The sequence below is a fragment of the Acomys russatus genome, chromosome 20, assembly GCF_903995435.1.
Source record: "Acomys russatus chromosome 20, mAcoRus1.1, whole genome shotgun sequence".
In the NCBI taxonomy this organism is placed as follows: domain Eukaryota; kingdom Metazoa; phylum Chordata; class Mammalia; order Rodentia; family Muridae; genus Acomys; species Acomys russatus.
The window spans coordinates 53,433,067-53,453,082 of record NC_067156.1 but is presented as its reverse complement, the minus strand read 5'-3'; the positions used below and the strand labels follow the sequence as shown (position 1 = coordinate 53,453,082).

At 44.3% G+C, this 20,016-nt stretch overlaps 1 protein-coding gene across 2 annotated transcripts in view; it reads right to left on the bottom strand.

The window, feature by feature from the left end:
• The window catches only part of Gnal (G protein subunit alpha L), a 124,392-nt gene that overhangs the window by 80,394 nt on the left and 23,982 nt on the right, over nucleotides 1–20,016 (bottom strand). Inside the window, exons 1-4 of one of the 2 annotated variants that reach the window (XM_051163475.1) lie at nucleotides 9,496–10,003; nucleotides 9,178–9,250; nucleotides 8,129–8,183; nucleotides 7,867–7,986 (exon numbers count right to left, since the gene is read on the bottom strand). In XM_051163475.1, coding sequence (XP_051019432.1) covers nucleotides 7,867–7,986; nucleotides 8,129–8,183; nucleotides 9,178–9,250; nucleotides 9,496–9,640 — 393 coding nt within the window. In that variant the 5' untranslated portion in view covers nucleotides 9,641–10,003. Of the gene's footprint in view, nucleotides 1–7,866; nucleotides 7,987–8,128; nucleotides 8,184–9,177; nucleotides 9,251–9,495; nucleotides 10,004–20,016 lie in introns of those variants that run through there. The other variant, XM_051163474.1, reaches the window with a different exon arrangement.

The window sequence follows — 20,016 nt, the reverse complement described above, 5'->3', positions numbered from 1 at the left end:
TCAATATAGCTCTCCCACACCTAAGAAGTGTTTGCCACTTTCATCAAATCCCAGAAATAAGAAAAATAATCCTAGGTGTAAATTTAGAGAACACTTGTTCATTTATTATTATTATTATTATTATTATTATTATTATTATTATTGAGAAAATGTTTAGTTTATCTCAAACTGAAGAGCCCTTTGCCTCTGCCTTCAGAGTCTCACTCCAGTTTAGAAGGAATTTTTCTAGAACTTTTTGAAAAACAGAAAATATACAATAGGACAGTCAAAATATTTTATTACAAAAATTCCAAATGCTGACAACTTGACTAACAAAAATGTGAAATACTGAGTCAGGTCATATTCCCAACTCAGGCCATGGTTCAGGCGACCCCTCACCTATCGCTGGACACATGAGAAATCCTAGGGTGAGTTAGCCAGGACTTGTGAAATCTTATGTAAAAACGTGGACAGATACTTTTCATGTCATGAGACATTATTTTAATTAAAATATTTAACTAAAATATTGTAAATATTTTAATTAAAAAATAAGGTTAAACAACATCAAGAACAACCACAAAATCTCTACCACGTCGACCAAGGTCTGGTTAGTTCTAAGCAGCTCGAGGAAGCCACAGGGTTGAACAGCAGGGTGAAGGTGGGCGGAAATACATAAGAAGGACGGATAGAGTTGGTTTGTGAAAATGAGTGAAGGGCCTGCCATGGCGCTCAGTGGGTAGGATGCTTGCTCAGTGTGCGTGAGGTTCTGGGCACAAACCCTAGCATCCCATAAACAGCATGGTGACACCCCAAACTCAGGAGGAGGAAGGAGGAACTCAGAAGTTCAAGGTCATCCTTTGTTACGTATTGAGTTTGAGGCCAACCTGGGCTGTATGAGACTCCAGGTCAAACAAAAGAAACCAAACCAAACCAAGCATTTCCGCAAACAAAGAAATTCAGAAAAAGGAAAAATAAAAATGTGAAAATAATGTGGCAGGGTGGGACCTGAAGCTGCTAGTGACAGAGATGGAGATGAAGCCAATCAGCCATGGTACCTGGTACACTCTCCTCAGGAAATCTGTTTTCCAAGATGGCCAGAGGTCAGAGGTCAGAGGTCAGAGTTCCTTAGCTTGTCTCCATTGTGATACTTAGGGGTGAGTTCCTTTAGGAATGTTGTGAGGTTTAGGGGACCCTGGCTCTTGGCATGAGACAAAAGAGACTGTTTGTGAATGCTGCCTAAGGCAGGGTGGGATGGCTCTGGGATCTGTTAGTTCCCAGGGGATCAAAGGAAGACTTGACAGTGAACAGGTATCTATTAGTTCACTAGGTTCTTGGGCTGGATGACATGGGGAGAGGATGAGGACCACAGCCTGAGCTGGAATCAGAGGACCCTGTCCATTTGACTCCACCTGCTAGTCTCTCTCACATTCGTTGTAAAGGTGTGTCTCTCACGAGCTGGCCGCCTTGTAGGCATCACTCTATTTAATCCTGTCACAGCCTGTGGAGTACCTGGCATGATCCCCACTGTCGCACTGTTGAGAAATTACAGGCAGCAATGAAGTAATGGGCTCAGGGTTACAGAGCAAGTGCTCAGTCTGCCTGGGGTGTGAGCATGGTGTGAAGCTCCCATCACTGCTTCCTTCTTTCCCAGTGAGAATACAGAGATGCTCCTCGCTGACCATGCCTCAATATCCTTGACAGCATGGAGACAGTATAGGCCAGTGGTCCCTCACTGTTAGGGCTCCTTCAAGGCAGCTATTTCCTTCCCATCCAGCCAGCAGAGGGGCAGCCAGACCCTTAGAGTCTCTCAAATGTTTCCCATTTGTCCTTAGCCTGTGGCCATAGCTGGAGCTCCTTTTCATGCAGCAGATAAAAATCTTTAAGCACTTCAGTTCCCTAAGCAAAGTGATCGTCTTCGCTCTTTGCTACACCAGTCCTGAGGTTTTGACATGCAATACTCACACATGCTAGGCAAGTGCTCTGCAGCTGCCGAGCTACACTCACAGCTCTTCTTCAGTTGCTTTATAAACAGGCAAATGGCTTCATCAGTTCAAGGGGTGAAGGATGTGGTGGCTGCTTGGGGAACTGATTAACACTGCTTTGAATTAAATTTGTGGGCTGCCATTTTGCTGTATGCGATAGAATGTTCCCATGATACCATGATAACCAGCCTATCTGATGGCATCCTACACTGATGCACGCGATTCTGTCCTACTCTAGAGTAACAGATATTCTGTGACGTTTTCAGCGTATGGGACACATGGCTGAACTGTGTTTTGAGTATGGGAGGAACATGGTGAGAGGGAGGACACTTCCTTGGCTGTGTCTCAAAGAGCACAAACAGGATTGGGAGACTTGAGGCTATGCTAAAGAGGCTGGGAATGCAAGTGTGACTGTAGCTTGGGCTCGCATGGAAGATCTCACTGCCACTGGCTTACATCGTAGGCTTCAGACTGATTGATCACAAGCTCTCTAGCTGCCCCCACCCCCCACAAAGAAAACCCCCAAAGCAAAAACAAACAAAACTCATGCCCAAACAAACAAATGACCCTCTCCCAACAACAATAATAACAAAAACGGGGCCTGGGATCAGCTCAGTGGTAAGTGTCAAACTAGCACTTGTGAGGTCCTCGGTTGGATCCTAGTGCCTCTATATAAAAATTGTAGTTTAAGCTTGATATAGTACCTCATGCCTGTAATCCTGGTACAGGGGAAGAGGAAACAGAAGGATACCATGTTTGAGGCTAGCCTGAACTACATAGTGATTTGAGGCTAGCCAGGGCTACACACACTTACTCAAAAGCAGAAGACGAGTTACACAGGCAGGTGTAGCTAAGACCCAATATGTTGTGTGGGATCTCAGCTCTACCTTAAGTTTTATGTGGACATGCTCACGGGCCCCAGTGGGGAAACTGCTACTCAAGGACAGTTAGTTAAGGTAGTATGTTACATAGCACGGGAAGTCTACCTCCTGGCTCCTTGTCCAGTCCCTGGTGCCATCCTCCACCTACAGCCTGACCAAATGCATGATAGCTGTAGAGACCTCACCCACCTACTCTCACTGGGGGAGGGGAAACTATAACTCCTGCTCCTTGGGTTTATGTTGGTAATGGAATTGTGATGAACACCGTCATCTTAGGGACTATCAGGTGGTGATGACAAAACATGGCCTGACTGCTTTTGTTTGGCCTGCCTGCCTTCTCTCCTTTTTTCCTTTTCCTTTTTTTTTTTTTTTTTTTTCTGAGCCAGAATCTCGAGAATTCTGAAACATGCTATACAGACCAGGCTGCCCTCAAGCTTGCACTCTTCCTGCCTCTGCCTCCCGAATGCTAGGGCAGCAGATATACCCACCACCCCCTACCAGTTCTGTTTTTTCATTCTTGTAAGCCCTTCTTTGTCTTGAACCCATCCTGACAAAGCACATTACTAACAGAGCTAATACAATCTTCATATTTGAAGAAGAAAATTCAAACCAATAGAGAATCCACCTCAATAGTGACTTGACCTAGTGTACGTGGAAGGATTTTTGGAGTGAGAGGCAACCATAACATTTTCCTATTTAGTGTTTGCTCAACCAGTTTATATTGTCTCATTTAACTATTTGTTGAGACTGCTTTTTTAAAAATTTCTTCCTTTGTAGATGTGTTAGATACTATATAAAATTTGATTTCAAGTACATGGCACCAGCTAATGAAAGGATTCTTGTGTAGACTGAGTCTGAAACCAAGATGACCCAAAGTCTAGACATATTCACGAAAAACCGAAGCAGCAACTATGCAATTGTTAATTAATTATTTGTATTTAAAGGCCACACTTCCGTCCGATGTAATTTATATGTTGTAGAGGAAGTTTGCATTTGTTTCACTGGACGTTAAAACTGAGCATGCTGTGCTTTCCTTGTCTCCCCAAATTTCATGTCATCATCAGCAAACAGCCCGTCAGGTAGCTATGAGGACAATTGGAGTATTTGCTTTTGACATCTGGAATGAACTCTCCTTTTGCACGTTTGGTTTGTGAAAGGACTAACAGTATCACGTGGGTTCAAGGCCACCACAGCCCTGTTCCCTCCCTGAACAGTGCCACAAGCAGCAGGTGGGGTGGGCTATGGAGATTCCCAAACCAGACAATCTTTTTTTTTTTTAAATTTTTTAAAATGGATGTTTGCCAGTTTGCTTTAACAGTTTGTTTTAAAAGGCCATTGCAAGCCAGCTTTCTTCCTTTTCCTGTCCCAGATCTACCACCTAACCTCGGTCTATTGCTGTCCTTTGCCCTCCCTCCTATTCAAGCGCTGTCTCTTTTAGTTTTCTATCCCATCTCCTTATGCTGTGTGAAAGGCTCTGTCAAGAGCCTCTGTTCCCTGCACTGACATGTTCCCTCTCTTTGCCAAAGAACACAGGTCATGTGTGTTGAGATGTGATTTTGTATCTTTCATGCAAAAAACAGCCTCTCTGGGCCCCATCATTTCCTGGGCTTCCCATGTGCACCATGGTATGCACACTCTGCCACTTCTCCTTCTCGCTGCCTCCCGTTCTCTCACACACATGTAAAATAAAGCTGTTTTTATTTTTATTTTTTTGTAACCACTCTAAGCCCTTTCTGCCCCATCAGGTCCTTGCTTCCTGGATTTTCTTTTCTTTTCTTTCTCTCTCTCTTTGTTTTTTGTTTTGTTTTTCGAGATAGGGTTTCTCTGTGTAGCCTTGACTGTCTTGGACTCGCTTTTGTAGACCAGGCTGGCCTCGAACTCACAGTGATCTGCCTGCCTCTGCCTCCCAAGTGCTGGGATTAAAGGTGTGCACCACCACCCTGCTTCCTGGATTTTCTAGAGGCAGACCTTGCAACAAGCCCAGGATGCTTCTGGCTCTTTCCTACCCTTCCTCATCTCTGCTTCTTGGCTTTTTTTTTTTTTTTTTTGGTCACAGCAGAGCGGGAGGAAAGCCTCAGATGCTCTCGCTGCCTGCCTCAGTTTTCTCTTGTTGACACTCTCTTCTCAGCACACTAACTGATCTTCGTCAAGGTCACTGCTGACGTTCTGGCTGTAAAAGCTGTGTTCCTCGAATGCCTACTTAGATCCACTTTCTCCACATTGCCTGTGGCAGAGTTCTCTTTCAATCTTGAATGGCTCTTCTTAGGGCCCCCTCACCCCTGCTCTGATTTCCCTGGCTCCAGGGTGTCCTGCCAGTATATCCTGGACAGCCACTTAGCTACTTGCCCCGCATACAGCTTCTGTGCACAGACCTCCAGCTTCCGCTCTCCTCACTCCAACCTGCACAGCATGCCCTTCACGCCCACACCTGCATGCCTTCCTGGAGGTCTCCAGTTTTTCAGGAAAGCAATACTTCGCTCTCCTTCCCCTCCCGCCCCCCCCCCCCCAGCCTTCCCAACCTGCTTCTATTTTCTGTGCAGAAATCCAGGCTCGATACCCACGTGCAAAGTTGTGACCATATGAGTGACTCCACATCCAAAATATATGCCAAACTGGGGCCATTTCATTGTCCCCAATGAAAGATACTCCACACCAGATCACCATACCATCTTATGTCTGGATAGTTTCAGTCGGCTCCAAAATGACCACCTGACTCCAACACTTGCCTCCTACAGTGTGTTCTTTACACCTAGCTGGCATCCTGCCTAAAACACAATGCCACCGAGCACCCTCCAAACTCTTCCATACCAAGTAAGTAGTTTGAATGTTTCAAAGCACTACTGAATAAAGTCTATGAAGAGTGAGTGCATATTAAACAAGAAATAGCATTTTCAGAAACAATCTATTAAGATTAAGTTCTTTTTTATATATAAGTTTAGATTTTTTAAAATTATAAATCAAATACCCTCATTTTATGTGATCATGGACATGCAAGACCACAGAATGCTAGGACAGAAAATAACAACAGCAACAACAACAACAACAACAACAACAACAACAGCAAAATAACAGAACAACACCTAAAACAGTTTGCCTCCACATTGCATTTGTATTTTCTACTCGATGCATAATTAAATATGACTTATGGCAATAATTTTATGAAACTATATGCATATGTAGAATGTGATTCCTCAGGTTTTATGTTTCTATTAAACTATGTAAGATTTAACCCAAAAGGCACATTCACACTTTATGAGGATGCCAAGACAGCGCAGGAGAGGTCTGCGTTTCTGAATTTCAGAAGGAAAGAATTATCTGGGAATGTTCATGAACAGAAAGAAAACGCTGCACAGCTGAGGGACCAGTCCTAACCTCTCATATGCGGGCAATGGCATTTTTGAAGACTATGTTCAGGAATCTGACTTTAATAAACCATGGCAGGACAGTTTACAGCTCCGGCTGAATGATTTCAACCAAGACTGTAATTTAAAGTGATTTTTCCAGTGCACAAAATGCCACAGAGAACAGAGTGGACACCCGACAGCCCCAGCTAGAACCAGGCGGCTTCCTGGTATAGCAGAAGCATCTTGCTGCCTTTCACCCCACCTTACCATCTCCTTATCCCAGTCCCAGCCATCCATGAGAAAAGACATAGTTCAGAGCCAAGGTGCCTCATGCCAGTTGCCAAACTTCTTTTACACATGATGTCACTCTTAACTGCTCTTTAGAAATTGCCCAGGTACTTCCGGCTATCCTTCAATACTTATCAGAAGCAAAAATCATACTAATGGCTGAAAACTAAATTCTTTAAAAGGACACTGTTAACCAGGCGTGGTGGCGCACGCCTTTAATCCCAACACTCAGGAGGCAGAGGCAGGTGGATCACTATGAGTTTGATGCCAGCCTGATCTACGTAGTAAGTTCTAGTACAGTAAGGGCTATGTAGGGAGACCCTGTTTCAAGGAAAAAAATGTTACCCATTAACCAGATACAGAGCCTACAACATGGCACTTTATAGGCGAGGAAGGATCAGCAGGTGTACCAGGCCTTTAAGCCAGGGCAGGCCACAGTGGATTCTGTAAAATGGGTACTTGGAGGAGAAGTATCTGCAAACCACCTGCCAGGCAGTGACGGCTCTGAAATGGAATGCTGACAGGTGTATGCATGTACCATGCATACACAAAGATGCCCTCCTGCTACAACTGAGACAAAAATGACTTTCTCCAAAACAGCATACAGTGTGGTTAAAATCTGCTACATCACACTATCTATCTATCTATCTATCTATCTATCTATCTATCTATCTATTTTTTTGAGACAGGGTTTCTCTGTTTAGCCTTAGCTGACTTAGATTTACTTTATAGACCAGGCTGGCCTAGAACTCACTCAAATCGATCCACCTGCCTCTGCCTCCCGAGTGCTGGGATTAAAGATGTGTGCCACCACACCTGACTGCACCAAACAATATTTTAAAGAAATGCAAACCCAACAAGAGACAACTGGTACTGGCTAGTCTCACTCTGGCACCAGTAATGCTGGTACAGGAATGATGGGTAGCAGCCATCAGTGACACAGATGTAAACCTCACTGTATCCTGCTTGTTACAACACACAGAACGCTGCTCTGTGTTACTTGCAGCATGCTCTTGTGACCAGATGGCCACAAAACCTAAGAAAATACTGAATTCTGTTATTTTTTTCTTCTGTTATTCCCTCAGAGACAGTTATGTGCCATAAGTTTTTCTCTCTGTCATGTAATTTGTTATTGTTGTATGTGACAATGCCTTAAAAACATACAGGGAAAAGCACGCCAACATTTCCGAAAGACAAACTACCTCCCCTGATGATCAGCCATCCACAAAGACATTTCTTACAATTCTGTTGTTTTTACTATTTTTGCCAAGCACAAATGAAGCACCTAGAGGGCTAAATTTTAGAGAATTCATTCTGCTTCTCAGGAAGCAGCTTCATTAGAAGTGGGCTCACCTCCTGTTACTTAAAGTATTTCAGGGCAGATTTCCTTACCTGGGAATACTCAAAGTCAGTGATGGGGGCTATGCTCTTGATATAATCTGACCGGAACTGGTTTTCAGGGTTGGCCAGTGGAACTGGAGGAATTATGGTACTCATCGCTGAGACGATCGTCTGAAACAGGAGAACAGCACAGCAGAGGGATGTAACAGGTCAGCGTCCCATGAATGATAACCAGAAACATATAATGTGTGTTTACCCAGTGAGTCTAGCCTACTCAACATGTCAGGTGAACAAATATTAAGGGGATCCTTACCACAATAGCATCTTTGACATTTTTCCTGATGTCCAGAATTTTCTGCTTCTTTTCCCTGCATTGAAAGAGAGCTGTTACTAATTTCTCCACTTCTCATTGATAGAAACATTTCCAGTGAGTGCAGCAACAGGTAGACCTTTTTTTAAAACCAGAAGTGGGTACCAACCCCCCCCAAGGCATCTGCCGAGTTTTTGAGCCTGAAATGAAAACATCGCCCACCCCCACCCCTTCCCCACTGTGCTCTATACAGATTGAATCTGTCTGCATTGAAATCTACAGTTCAAACAAACATCAAGGTCACAGAATCACAATTACTGTGGATATTACATACAAATATGACTCTACAGTTATACTCAAAGCTATCCCTTATATTGATAGTTATAAACTGAAGTAGATGTGAGTGGTTATCACTGAAGTAGATGTGAGTGGTTATCTTATAGGGAAAGGGTGGATTGCAATGTAATCACTATAGGCAGTTCTATGTTGGTGGATTCAACCAACTGACGATAAAAAAAAAAAAAAAAAAAAGAGGAAAGTTTGGCAAAAAACTGAATCTGTACTGAAATGTGTACAGTTTTCCTTATTATTTCCTAAATCATCCAACACGATAAATTCACAGCTTTTATTAACACGTTGCAGTAGGTGCTGTGAGTCATCTAGAAGCGATCTGAAGTAAGCTGAAGGATGCTCATAGGTGTTTTCCAACTAATATGCTAGTTTATGCAACAGATCCCAACATTCTTGGCTTTCGAGGGCCCTCCCCTTCAGATACTAATGGATGAAGGATCAATGTATTTATTGGCGGAGGATTCGGAGTCAAAACAATATTAGAGAGCAATTCTCTCAAGAATTCTTACCGAATTGTATTTTGGCAAGCAGGTTACTTTTTAAATTAGACACTACCAAAGACGGGTTTGCTCAAATGGAGCAAATTCAATGCTAGAGTTCTATCTCCCTGCCGCCCAGATCTACTTCATTATCCAAAGAACCGCACGGAGAAAGTACTTTTGAGAAATGACGCAGTTAACATAGAATATGGATATCCTTACTCGGGGTTGAAGCCATTGACATGCAAAATCCTCATCTGTTTGACGATAGTGCTTTTCCCGGACTCACCAGCCCCTGTGAACAAACAGAAAGAAGGCGGTCATCCGTGTCCTCCTAATGGGCCATCCTGTCGCTACCCAACATATTCTTCCCTTCGTGGGGACTTTCGCAGTAGTTCGCCCTGGCCAGGCTCCGGTCGGTGCCCAGTGGTATGCAGTCCGGTTTGGCATTGTCCATGCGGGTGATGGTGAGCCCAGGACTGTGCACCCTGGGACACCGGTAGCCGCTGGGGTCAGAGGTATGGTACATCCTGGCCTTACCCAGAAGCAGCAGGCGGTGAGTCGCTTTGTAAGCCAGGCGCTCTTTCTGCAACTGCTTCTCGATCTTTTTGTTGGCCTCCCGGCGTTCTTTTTCATCCACGCCCTGATCTTCCGCGGTCTTGCTGCTGTTGCCCAAACACCCCATGCCTGCTGGCTCACACTCCCGTCAGGCAAGTAGGAAGACGCACCAGAGCCAGTGAGACCCCGAGATGTGCGCTCCCGCGACGGCTTCTCTACTTGCTGTTACTGAAAGAGACGGCCTGGTCTCCCGGGGATCTGCACCGGCTTCTCCCTCCCCTGCTCACCGTACGCTCCTGGATAACGGTGCCCGCAGGCAGGTGCGCCTAGGGAAACGCTCCTTAAAGGCTGGTCGTCTTAGGAACCTGTTGGGGAAACAGCGCACAACGCGCTGTGTCCCCGGCGCCCGGCTCTGCTGGAGACAGCCGGGTGGCGCTGTGCCCCGGCTCAGCCTGCGCCTTGGCTCAGCACCGCCCCACAGAGATGCCGAGGGGGGGGGGTGTTGCGCAACTGAAAGCTGGGTCTTGCCCTAGTAGTGACTAAGCGCAGCACCGAGGGCCAGAGCTCGTACCAAAGGGTCCCCACAGGGCCACTGTGGCCACCTGCTAGGCCAGCTTGTTGCTTCTCTGATGTGCGCGCCCTAAGAGTCCCGCTCCCAAGGAAGGAGCCGGGGACTGGGGTAGGAGTTGACTTAGAGGCTCAGAGGAGCGTTTCCCTAACCCAGTGAATCAGAGGAGGAACAAGGGACGATTGCTTACACGCCGGCCTGCGTGGCTTCCTCGCACCCCGCGCCCCAGTGCGTCTGGGCACGGGCTCCTCGTTCTACCTCAACGCCTCGTTGCTCCCAGGCGAGCGAGGACTCGGGATCATGCATATTCTATCAGGGAGGAGGATCGCTAGGAGGCTCACCAGTCACATCGCGTTCGCTCCCTTTCAGCTTCTAGACTATTCCAGCTCGCCCCCGCTGCCACCTTTCCAGCCCGTCTTTACCTCTAGCCCCCGTCTTTCTTTGCATATCTGGGAAACAGTTCCACTGGTTTTCTAGAGCACACTGTGGTTTTGAACTTGACCTTAGAGCCGAGAAATGGGTGAGGACAGGGGACTGGCACCTGCTGGTCCTTTATTGTGACTGAAAATAAGACCCATTAGTTAACTCTGCTGAGCACAGGTGCTTTGTGTTCACAGTGCAAGAGCAGGGGATGAGGGGGACAAAAGAGGACCCAGATATTGGACTCCAACACAAGACATAGAGGCAAAAGGAGTCCTAGAGACCACAAGAAGTTGATGCTCCCTAGCGTGGAGACACTTGGGTACTGAGCATCAAGTGTTACAAGCCTTTGCTCAGCTCTCTCCAGGCCCTACATTTTCCCTTGCTGTCAGCATGACCTGGGCTATGTTCCGGAGCAGACACTGACCCGTTTCTTTGTCCTGAATTCAGACCAAGCCCTCTCGGTGGTCCCTTCACTTATGCCTGCCTCCTCACTTTTGACTTCCTCTGGTTTTCCACACTTGATCCCCCACCCCACCACCCCCACCCCCGTCTCTGATGGGGCCTGTTTTCCTAAAGCATGCAAACACACCCCGCTCATTGCAAACTTTGACCTTCAGTCTCCCCTCTCATTGGTTCTACCAATCTTCTTCCTTCCTGTGGCGCTCCTGTCCTGATTGTCTCTCTTGACCCCTGCTAGCCTGACAGTGGCCCATGCTGAGAATACCCTCATCAGAATAAACATTAGATTTGGGCACTTCTGATCTCTGTCCTCTCAGTGAAGCCAGTCTGATCCTTTCCGGGGCTCTTGGCTTTTAACCACCTCATCCCACCCTTTGAGTTTTGCTCATCTCCTCTGCCTAGAGGATGTCAGCTCATCCTTTCTCCCCAGACATAACTGGCCACCCGCCCCGACACCCCCGACTTTCTCTGGATTTTCTGAACCGTTTGGAATGGGGTGATCCTGTTTTGCTTTGTTTTGCTTTCTTGCAAACACAAAAACTTCCTGTGCCTTGTTGGGTGTTTCCTAAATATGCATCCTGTCCTCTTCCACCACTATGGTCTTTGATCATTAATTCGAAGCACAATTTCAGCAGTCCAAGCCTCTTTGCATTGTCTCCAGTCTTGTTCAAATGCAGCCTGCGCGGTGTGGCCCTCACATCGACGCCAGTCTGACTATGCCACTGTCCCCACCTGCAGACTCCTTCCCTGGTTCTTCTAGACCTGCCTCCAGCTTTAAGCGCCACCTCTCCACCGTCCCTCACTCCTCCTTCCTAACCAGCTAGGTTCATCGCATTGTTGTTCTTCTCCTGGGTGTCTCCATGGCCCCTTCTCTGTCTGAGCCAACGCCTAGTTACCCTCCTTGGCTTCGCTGTCTTCGTTGTAGCCACATTGCATTAGTAAGTGTTCTCTAGAGGAGCAGAACTGATGGTACAATGAATATATACTAAAGGGGATTGATTGGATTGGCCCGCATGACATGGGCTGGGTAGTTTGACAATGGTAGTGTGACATTGAGAGGCTGAGAATCTTAGTTGCTCGGTCCATGAGACCGGGCATCTCAGCAGTCCCAGTCGTGTGCTGGCAACCTGGAGGATTCCTGGAGAGCTGCTGGTCTTCAGTTTAAGATTTAGAAGATTTAGAAAGCGTCTTTTAACTTCAGTAAAGGACAGCTTTAAGAATAGGACAAACAAACTTGTCAGTGAGTGTGAAGGCAAGCAGGCAAAAAGCGAAGCTTCTTTCTTCCACGTCCTTTTATCTGAGCTGCCGACTGACAGTGGTACCCGCGTTGTGGTAGGTCTTTCCGTTTCAAATGCTCTGATTAAGTGTTTGGTTGAGTTCCCAGTGGCTTTCTGGTTTAGTTGGTCCCAGATCCCGCCAACCTTGACGACCAAAATCAGCCACCGCACACACCCAGAAACCCCATTTCACATCTCATAGAGCCCGTACTTCTTCATCTCATCTGCCGCACTGCGCGATGGATTGCTTCCGGTTGCCTTGTAACTCTACTAGACTGTGGGTGCCTTGGAGGCCAGGCTGGGCACTTCCTGCACTTGTACCCACTGTAGTGTCTCAGCCAGAAATTCATTGTGAATATTTATTAAATGCAAGCAGAAAGCCAGAGACAGTTCTTAGTCAAAGCATGGGCTGTTGTGACAGGCATTTCATGGCCACATTTTAAATTCATAAAATATTTCTCCAGTGTAGCATTATGTTGAAAATAGAAATACTTATTCTAAAAACAAAAGCAGCAGCTTCTCAACACATGTAGACACATACAACCATTTTGAATGACATTAAAAGTTCTGGTTTTGTAGGAAATTGTTTGGCACAGTTGCCACATTTGTGAGTGTGCTAATGCATGTATCAACCCAGCCAATACCATAGCTATTAGGGCAGGGTGAAATATAAATGCATAACACAGTGTGGGTAGCATTTGAAGGATTTGTCAATTTTTGAATGCCAAGACATCTATAAATTATTTTTTTAAATGATGGGAACTAAACATTTCACAAAAAGTTATAAAGGGGAAATTAGTTTAGAAACCCCCAAACACACAAAGTACTATGACATTCAGTTACTCTGAAAGTATAGCAGATGATTATGGTGTTATCAGATATATAAAAGAATAGGATTATAAAATTTAGACATTAAATACATGGATTTAATGAAAAACCGCACTGTCTACAGAAAGTTAGCAGATAGTACAATAAAAACACATACACTGGAAAAGCAGCTTTTGGCTATTGAGTGATGGCTGGTACTGGCCTAAGTCCTGTCTTTGGAAAAAATTTTTAGTGTAAAATGCAGGAATTACTGCCACCACCCTTTTAAGTGAGTTTAAGATGACTTAGAAGGGTGACTGCCTGGCTCAAAATCTGCCCAATGCAACCTACTGTGTGTGCACTGACACATGGCACTAACTTGCAGGCTCCATAGTCTAAAGCGTGGCAGTGCCTGTTTTGTTCAGCGATTTCAGTGAAAAATGTGAAAAATGCAAAGTCAATCTCAGCCTGTTATTAAACAGGAGCTCAAGGTAGCCCCTTCTTCCCTCCTCCCTCCTTCTCCCTCCTCCCTCCTTCTCCCTCCTCCTTTCTTCTTCCTCCTCCCTTTCCCTCTCCCTTCCTCTTCCTTCTTGTCTTTGGAACTAAGTGCAGAGATTTGTGCATGTGAGTGTTCTACTACTGATTTACAACCTTGGCCCCCAAACTTAAAAAAAAAAAGTTAAGTCCAGTTGTCTGCCTTTTGCTCTCATAACCTGGAGAATCGATCCTCATCCATGTTCCCAAACTTTGACTCAGATTCCAAGATACTCATCGGCTCATCTGGAGCCACAGGACAGAGCAGCTAGTTCAGAAAACCAATTTGCTGCCAGGGGCAAGGAAAGCATCTGTTGCTAGGCAACCTGAACAAGGCAGCAGTAGGAGGCTCCCCAGGCTAGGCACACAAGCCTGAACCTTCCCATGAACCTTCCCAGCAGAGGGCAGCAAGTGGATGGGGTCAGGGAAAAGAGAAAGGGAGGAAGGCTCCAGAATGCGACAGGTCCCAAGACAAAGGTGACAAAATGGTGGTTCCCTCACTACTGAGGATAAAGTCAGGTAGAGCGCTTCAAAAGTCTGATTTAAATCTCTTACATTTTCGTTCTGCGAATTTAAAATAAGGACATAAAAGTTTCTGTTTGCTTCAGTCTCCCTGCCTGAAGATGATAAACACTGCAGAGAATGAAGCTTTTCTCTGGTGAGCTAGGAACAAAGCCTAGGACAGCAAGAGGAGTTGTTATGTCAGCCATTATAGGCAGTTCCCTGGGAAAATGTAATTAGCAACTAGATGAAAAACATTTAGGACAGTTGTGTCAACTAGAAACCAGCCCTAGATCCAGGAAACAAGAGCAAATCTGAAAAATGAGCCAAGTGATGCATCACAAGAGATATCAAGTGCTAAATGTGAATGAAAAAAAATTAGCTTGTTATTGTGTTGTTGTTTTTGATGACATTAAACACTAAAACTGTGGTAAGACTTTTAGTGTGGGTCCATCAAATGTTCTAAGAACAGAGTAATTGTGAAAGCTGAGGAGTCACTAACTCAGAGCAAGGGCAGTGCTTGGAGAAGTTTACAGTTGTGGCCAGAGAGTGGCCTACAAACTGGGCCATGTAGTAGCACAGGGTATCACGTGCACAACAGCTTGCACAACTGTTTGCTGTTTTATCCCACCACTTAGTGTCTTGGTAGAAATAGGCTGTCATTCACTTTCTAAATCACTGTATGACCCAGTTATAATAATACAGAAAGTATTAAGGTACATTGTTTTTAGCAGTTTTTAAACCGAAAAGTGAAGAAATAGCTTCAAGTTTCCTCTTCTGTACATACCTTGAGATCAAATATTTAACAATGTATTGAGATGATGTGTCTTCTTTTTTCTTACTCCTACAACAAAAGTAATATGGAGTAGCTGTGAAAGCTGCCACCCAGAAAGGATTAGCAACTGGCAGTTTTCAACACTAAAAGAGCAGCACAGCAGTAGTGATGTGCTAAATGCCACTGACCTCTCTTTGTGTCCTAACCTCATGATTACAGTGTCCCTGATAGAATATTCTCAGTTCCACAGAGAATATTCAACTGTGTGTGACATGAGGTGAGAGATGACCAAATACATTAAAACAATCTCAGCACAACAAAATATCCTACATGCCATAAAAGGGAGTTTGCAAACAGAATGGTGCTTTCAGTCCAGAAATCCTGTGAGAGCCACCAAACCTGACCAGGCTCTGTCAGGCTTGAGTGTGTGTCTTCCAAAACCCTGTGTGTTGGTAAAAGTTTGGTTTCCAGGTCATGGCAGTTTGTCTGTCTGCCTGTCTGCCTGCCTGCCTGCTTGCCTGCCTGCCTGTGTGTCTGTTTAGTGTGTGTGTGTGTGTGTGTGTGTGTGTGTGTGTGTGTGTGTGTCTGTGCATATGTACGATCTTTTTTTTTTTTTTTTTTTTTTTCAGTATGGTGCCATCAATGGGACAAGACATCAATGGCCCAAAGCATCCACAGCTGTGAGACAAGTAAAGCTGTGAGCCCAGAATCCATTCCTGGAACAGATTCTGACAAATACCAATTCTGAGACAGAGGTGCTTGGCAGAGGCAAGTATCACAATGACATTTCAAATATATTTTACAAGCCACACATGAAACCAAAGAGCTCAGCGATGTCACCGAAGGCCACACCGAAGTGTCAATCAGCACCCCAAAGGTTTTGTTCTGCTCCTTAGCCTTAAAAAGCCTAGCAAACTTTTGGACTCCTGTAGATATCCAAATGCAAGTTGTTTAATAAAAATATTGAAACACTAATGTGAAGTTTAAAAATATCTACCAAGCTTGAAAGATACTCTTTATCCACTAATTAACAGTAGCCAGATAAAATAAAATATGAAATGATGCAAACAACCCTAAACTACACAAACAAAACACATATTTTAAGGTATATTTTATGATTAAAAAATAGCTTCAGTATTTAGAGATGGTTCTAATTCAGGTAATTCTATGCTCAAACATACTTTCTTTTCTTTTCCTTTCCTTCTTTTCTTTTCTTTCTTTCTTTCTTTTTTTCATTTTTTGAGACAGGGTTTCTTTGTGTAGCCTTTGCTGTCCTGAACTCACTTTGTAGATCAAGCTGTCCTTGAACTCACAGAGACCCACCTGCTTCTGCTTCCATGAGTGCCAGGATCAAAGGCATGTGCCACCACACCCAGCTTCAAACCTACTTTCTTATAAAGTGAACCCAGTTCCACAAGGTCCTTTCATTGGATTGGGTGGGAGAGTGGATGGGGGGGGGGAAGGAATATATGGTCTGCATTTTAAATGATGGACACTGTTCTTGTGTTGGTGACAGCTCATGTAAGACTCAGAACTATGAGAGATGTCATGGCACAGATCCTCGTAGTAACATACTAAGTCTGGCTTGGACTTCAAGACTGTGTACCTGTGTACATCTGTTCTTGTATGTTAGCAAATCACATGACAGCAGACTTGAGGAAAACTGATTAACAGAATCCTAGTTCACGTCTGCACAGCAGAGGCTCATATAACTGAACATGTTTAATCTTTCCCATTTACTGCCATGCATAAGAACAAGCCAGGTATGGTGACTCATGTCTGCAATCTCAGCACTTGGAAGGCTGAAGCAGGAGGGTTGACATCAGTGTCAGGTTAGTGTGGGCTATACAGCGAGTCCTAGGTTTGCCTGAGCTTCAGCGTGAGATTTTTTTTTTTTGTCTCAAAATATGAATGAATCAATGAAAACTAAAGAAAACTATATGATCAGTTTCTTATGCTCATGAGCATGGTAAGATGAGCTATAGGTAAAGTACCTCTAGTTCACAAATCCAAACATAAAATCTATGCAACCTTAAGGTTTTTCTGGGTGCTGTCAGTGGAAAATTCCACATCTGACCTCAAGTGACAGGTTGAACTTGGAACACAGTTCTAAAAATACCACATAAGGTTACCTTCAGGCTATGTGTACATATAACAAGCTAATTTTGTATTAAGACTTGAGTCTTATCTCAATGATATCAATGTATATACAGTAATGTGTATATATGCATCTCATGATGGATATGTATGTATCCTGGTTAGCATTACTTGCCAACCTGACAGTCCATATCAGCTGAGAAGCGTCTCAGTTGAGGAATTGCCTTTATTAGGTTGGTCTGGGACCATGCTTGTGAAGGGTTGTTTGGATTGCCTTATGTAGGTGGGCCCAGCCCACCATGGGTGGCACCATTTTTCTGGGCAGGTGGTCCTAGATTGTAAAAGAAAGCTAGCTGAGCATGAGCCTGTGAGTGAGTCAGCAAACAGCACTCCTCTGTGGGTTTTGATTCAAGTTCTTGCTTGAATTCCTGCCCTGGCTTCCCTCAGTGATGGATTGGGAGCTGGAAGTGTGAGCCATATAAAGCTCTTTCTTCCCAAGTTGCCTTTGGTTGGAGTGTTTTATTACAGCAAAAGAAAGGAAGCTGGATCAGTGGACAAATATTCCAAAATGTAAAACCAAACCAAACAAAACAACAAACAAAAACCACTGAAATCTGTGTGACAAAGCTTACAGTCTTTCCCACATGAAAGCATTTTGAACAGGGAACATGCAACATTTATACCCCAGGTATTCAGAAAACCAAGTGTGACAATGTATTTGCACCAAAGAATGAAGAGCCACAAAGGGCCTCTATTGGACATGGGAAGAGACATGCTTCCTGGGGAAAAAAGAGACCAATAGTGTGTGTTGGGATAAGAAAAGGCGAGCTTGTCAGGCATGGGATAAGTAGAAATGCAAAAGTAAGAGAAAGTAAGGATGTTGGGTTTCCGGAAACACGCTATACAGAAGTAGAGACTAAGTCCAGAGGTTGGTGAACCAGAAGAGCCATGGGGGAAGTGGAAGCATACATTCCCAGAATTGCAACATTTCCTAAGCTCTAATCTATCTGGTGAAGTATCTTATTGACAGGAATAGACCCTCTTCAACGCTATGACCACCTTGCAAATGGCTAGAGACAACAGGACCAAGCCCATAGGCTTATGGTGAGAATGGTTTCAACGAATCCGTCTTCTCACAGCGTGTGATCGGAAGTAATTTCTCAATATGCCTAGTAAGTATTATCATTTAGTATCAATTGAACAGATACCGATCCTTTTTTTTCCTTCAAGATAAGGCAACATGTTGATATCCTCGAAGAAGTCTTTTTTTTTTTTTTTTTTTTTTTTTGGTACTAGGGAAGACTCATTCAAAGTGAGTATCACACATTCAACAGAGATTTCCTGAGGACCTTCATGCAGATGTACAAGCTGAGGACTAGAGGCAACCAGACATGTTACAGAACTGGATCTATGGCATATGCTCAAGAAGAGAATGTGACTTGTGCAGCGTGGAGGAAGAGTCAGCTTTAGGATGAAAAGAAGCTGACATGTACTAGAATGTAGACGGATCTTGAAGATAAAATGCAAAGAGAACCAACCTGTCATAGAAGAGCAAATGCTGCATTATCCCATGCATTCTCCCATAGATAGGCAGCAAATAAAGACAGAAAATGGAATGTGGTGGCCAGGTGCTGGGAGGTGTGGACGAGGAGGCATGTTTTAATGAAGGCAGAGTTTCAGATTGGGAGAGTGACTAAGTTCTAAACATGGATTGTGGGGACAGTTTACAACAACGTAAATATGCTTAGTGCCATTGGGCGGGACAATTACTAGTGGTTAAAATAGTACATCATATATGTATTTTATTAAAATGAACAAAGGACAAGCGGAATCTTCAGCATGATATCAATGGAAGGAAGATTCTTCTGGAGTGAGAACATAGGTTTATTGTTTCAGAGAGGTTTTCTCCTAACTTAACCCTTCCCCCTAAAACCAAAACCAAAACAGAGTCTACTCTATAGCACAGGCTGACCTCAAACTCATGGTCCTATTGTTATAAAGAAAATCTCATTTGTTCAATTTTACCAATAAAGACTCAAGAGACAGATGCTGGGGTGAAAACCTACTAGCTCAGAGAGGCAGAGAAAACACCCAGCTGACCCTTCCTACTCAGCTCACCTCCTAGAAGGAAAAAACCCTTCTTCTCCACGCTGTCTTAAATACTCTCAACTCAATGTCCCTCCTCTCTGTTTACTTATGTTCACTCCCTGTCAACTGTCAGCTTGCTCCACCTCTTGACCTATGGCTGACTGACTTTATTTAGGTCTTGGATTAAAGGTATGTGCTAGGGCTGAGCCATACCACAAGTACTTGTTTCCAGTAAAGAGAAAGCTCTTGGGTTAAAGTTGTGTGGTGGGGCTGAGCCACACCACAACAAGTTTTTTTTTTCCCCAGTACACAATCTAAGGGTTCACAGTGTGATGAAACATCCTGCAATGTGGTCCTCCTGCTTCTGCCTTCTGAGGGGTTTTGTTAGTGCCTCCTCCAGTACTGACTTCCACTGTGCACGGCCACTTCAATTTCAGCTTCTTACTATGGGGTCACAGTTGAACAGAGCAAAGTGCAACCATGTGGGTTCATTGGAGCGCAACATTTTCACCATTCATTTGTCATGAAGCACATTTTTAAAAATTAGATTTTATTTCTATACTGCTGACAATCAAACCTAACATCATTCCATGATAGGAAAGTGTTCTACCATGGAGTTGTACCCATAGGCACATGAAAGCATGTAAAAATACATATACTATAGCCTTGGTGCATTGCTGGCCCTTGAGATTTGGAGTGTGGATAATTGTTATCTCTGACTTCAGATATCATAAAAGTTTAGTCAAAAAAAAAAAAAAAAATAGGCCTGGCATCAGAGTCTGTGGGTTCTATCCATATTTCAGTGGGAACACATAGGGACATGTGGGCTTCGTTCTAAATGTGTAGAGAGCAAAATCCTCACTTTCCTAGAGAAACTTTCATAGCCCCAGCCCTAGCTCTAGTTTAAATTCTTGAAAATAAATGCAAAGCTTGAAACCTAAAGTGTCAGTGAGGAACGCTACAACCCACAGACA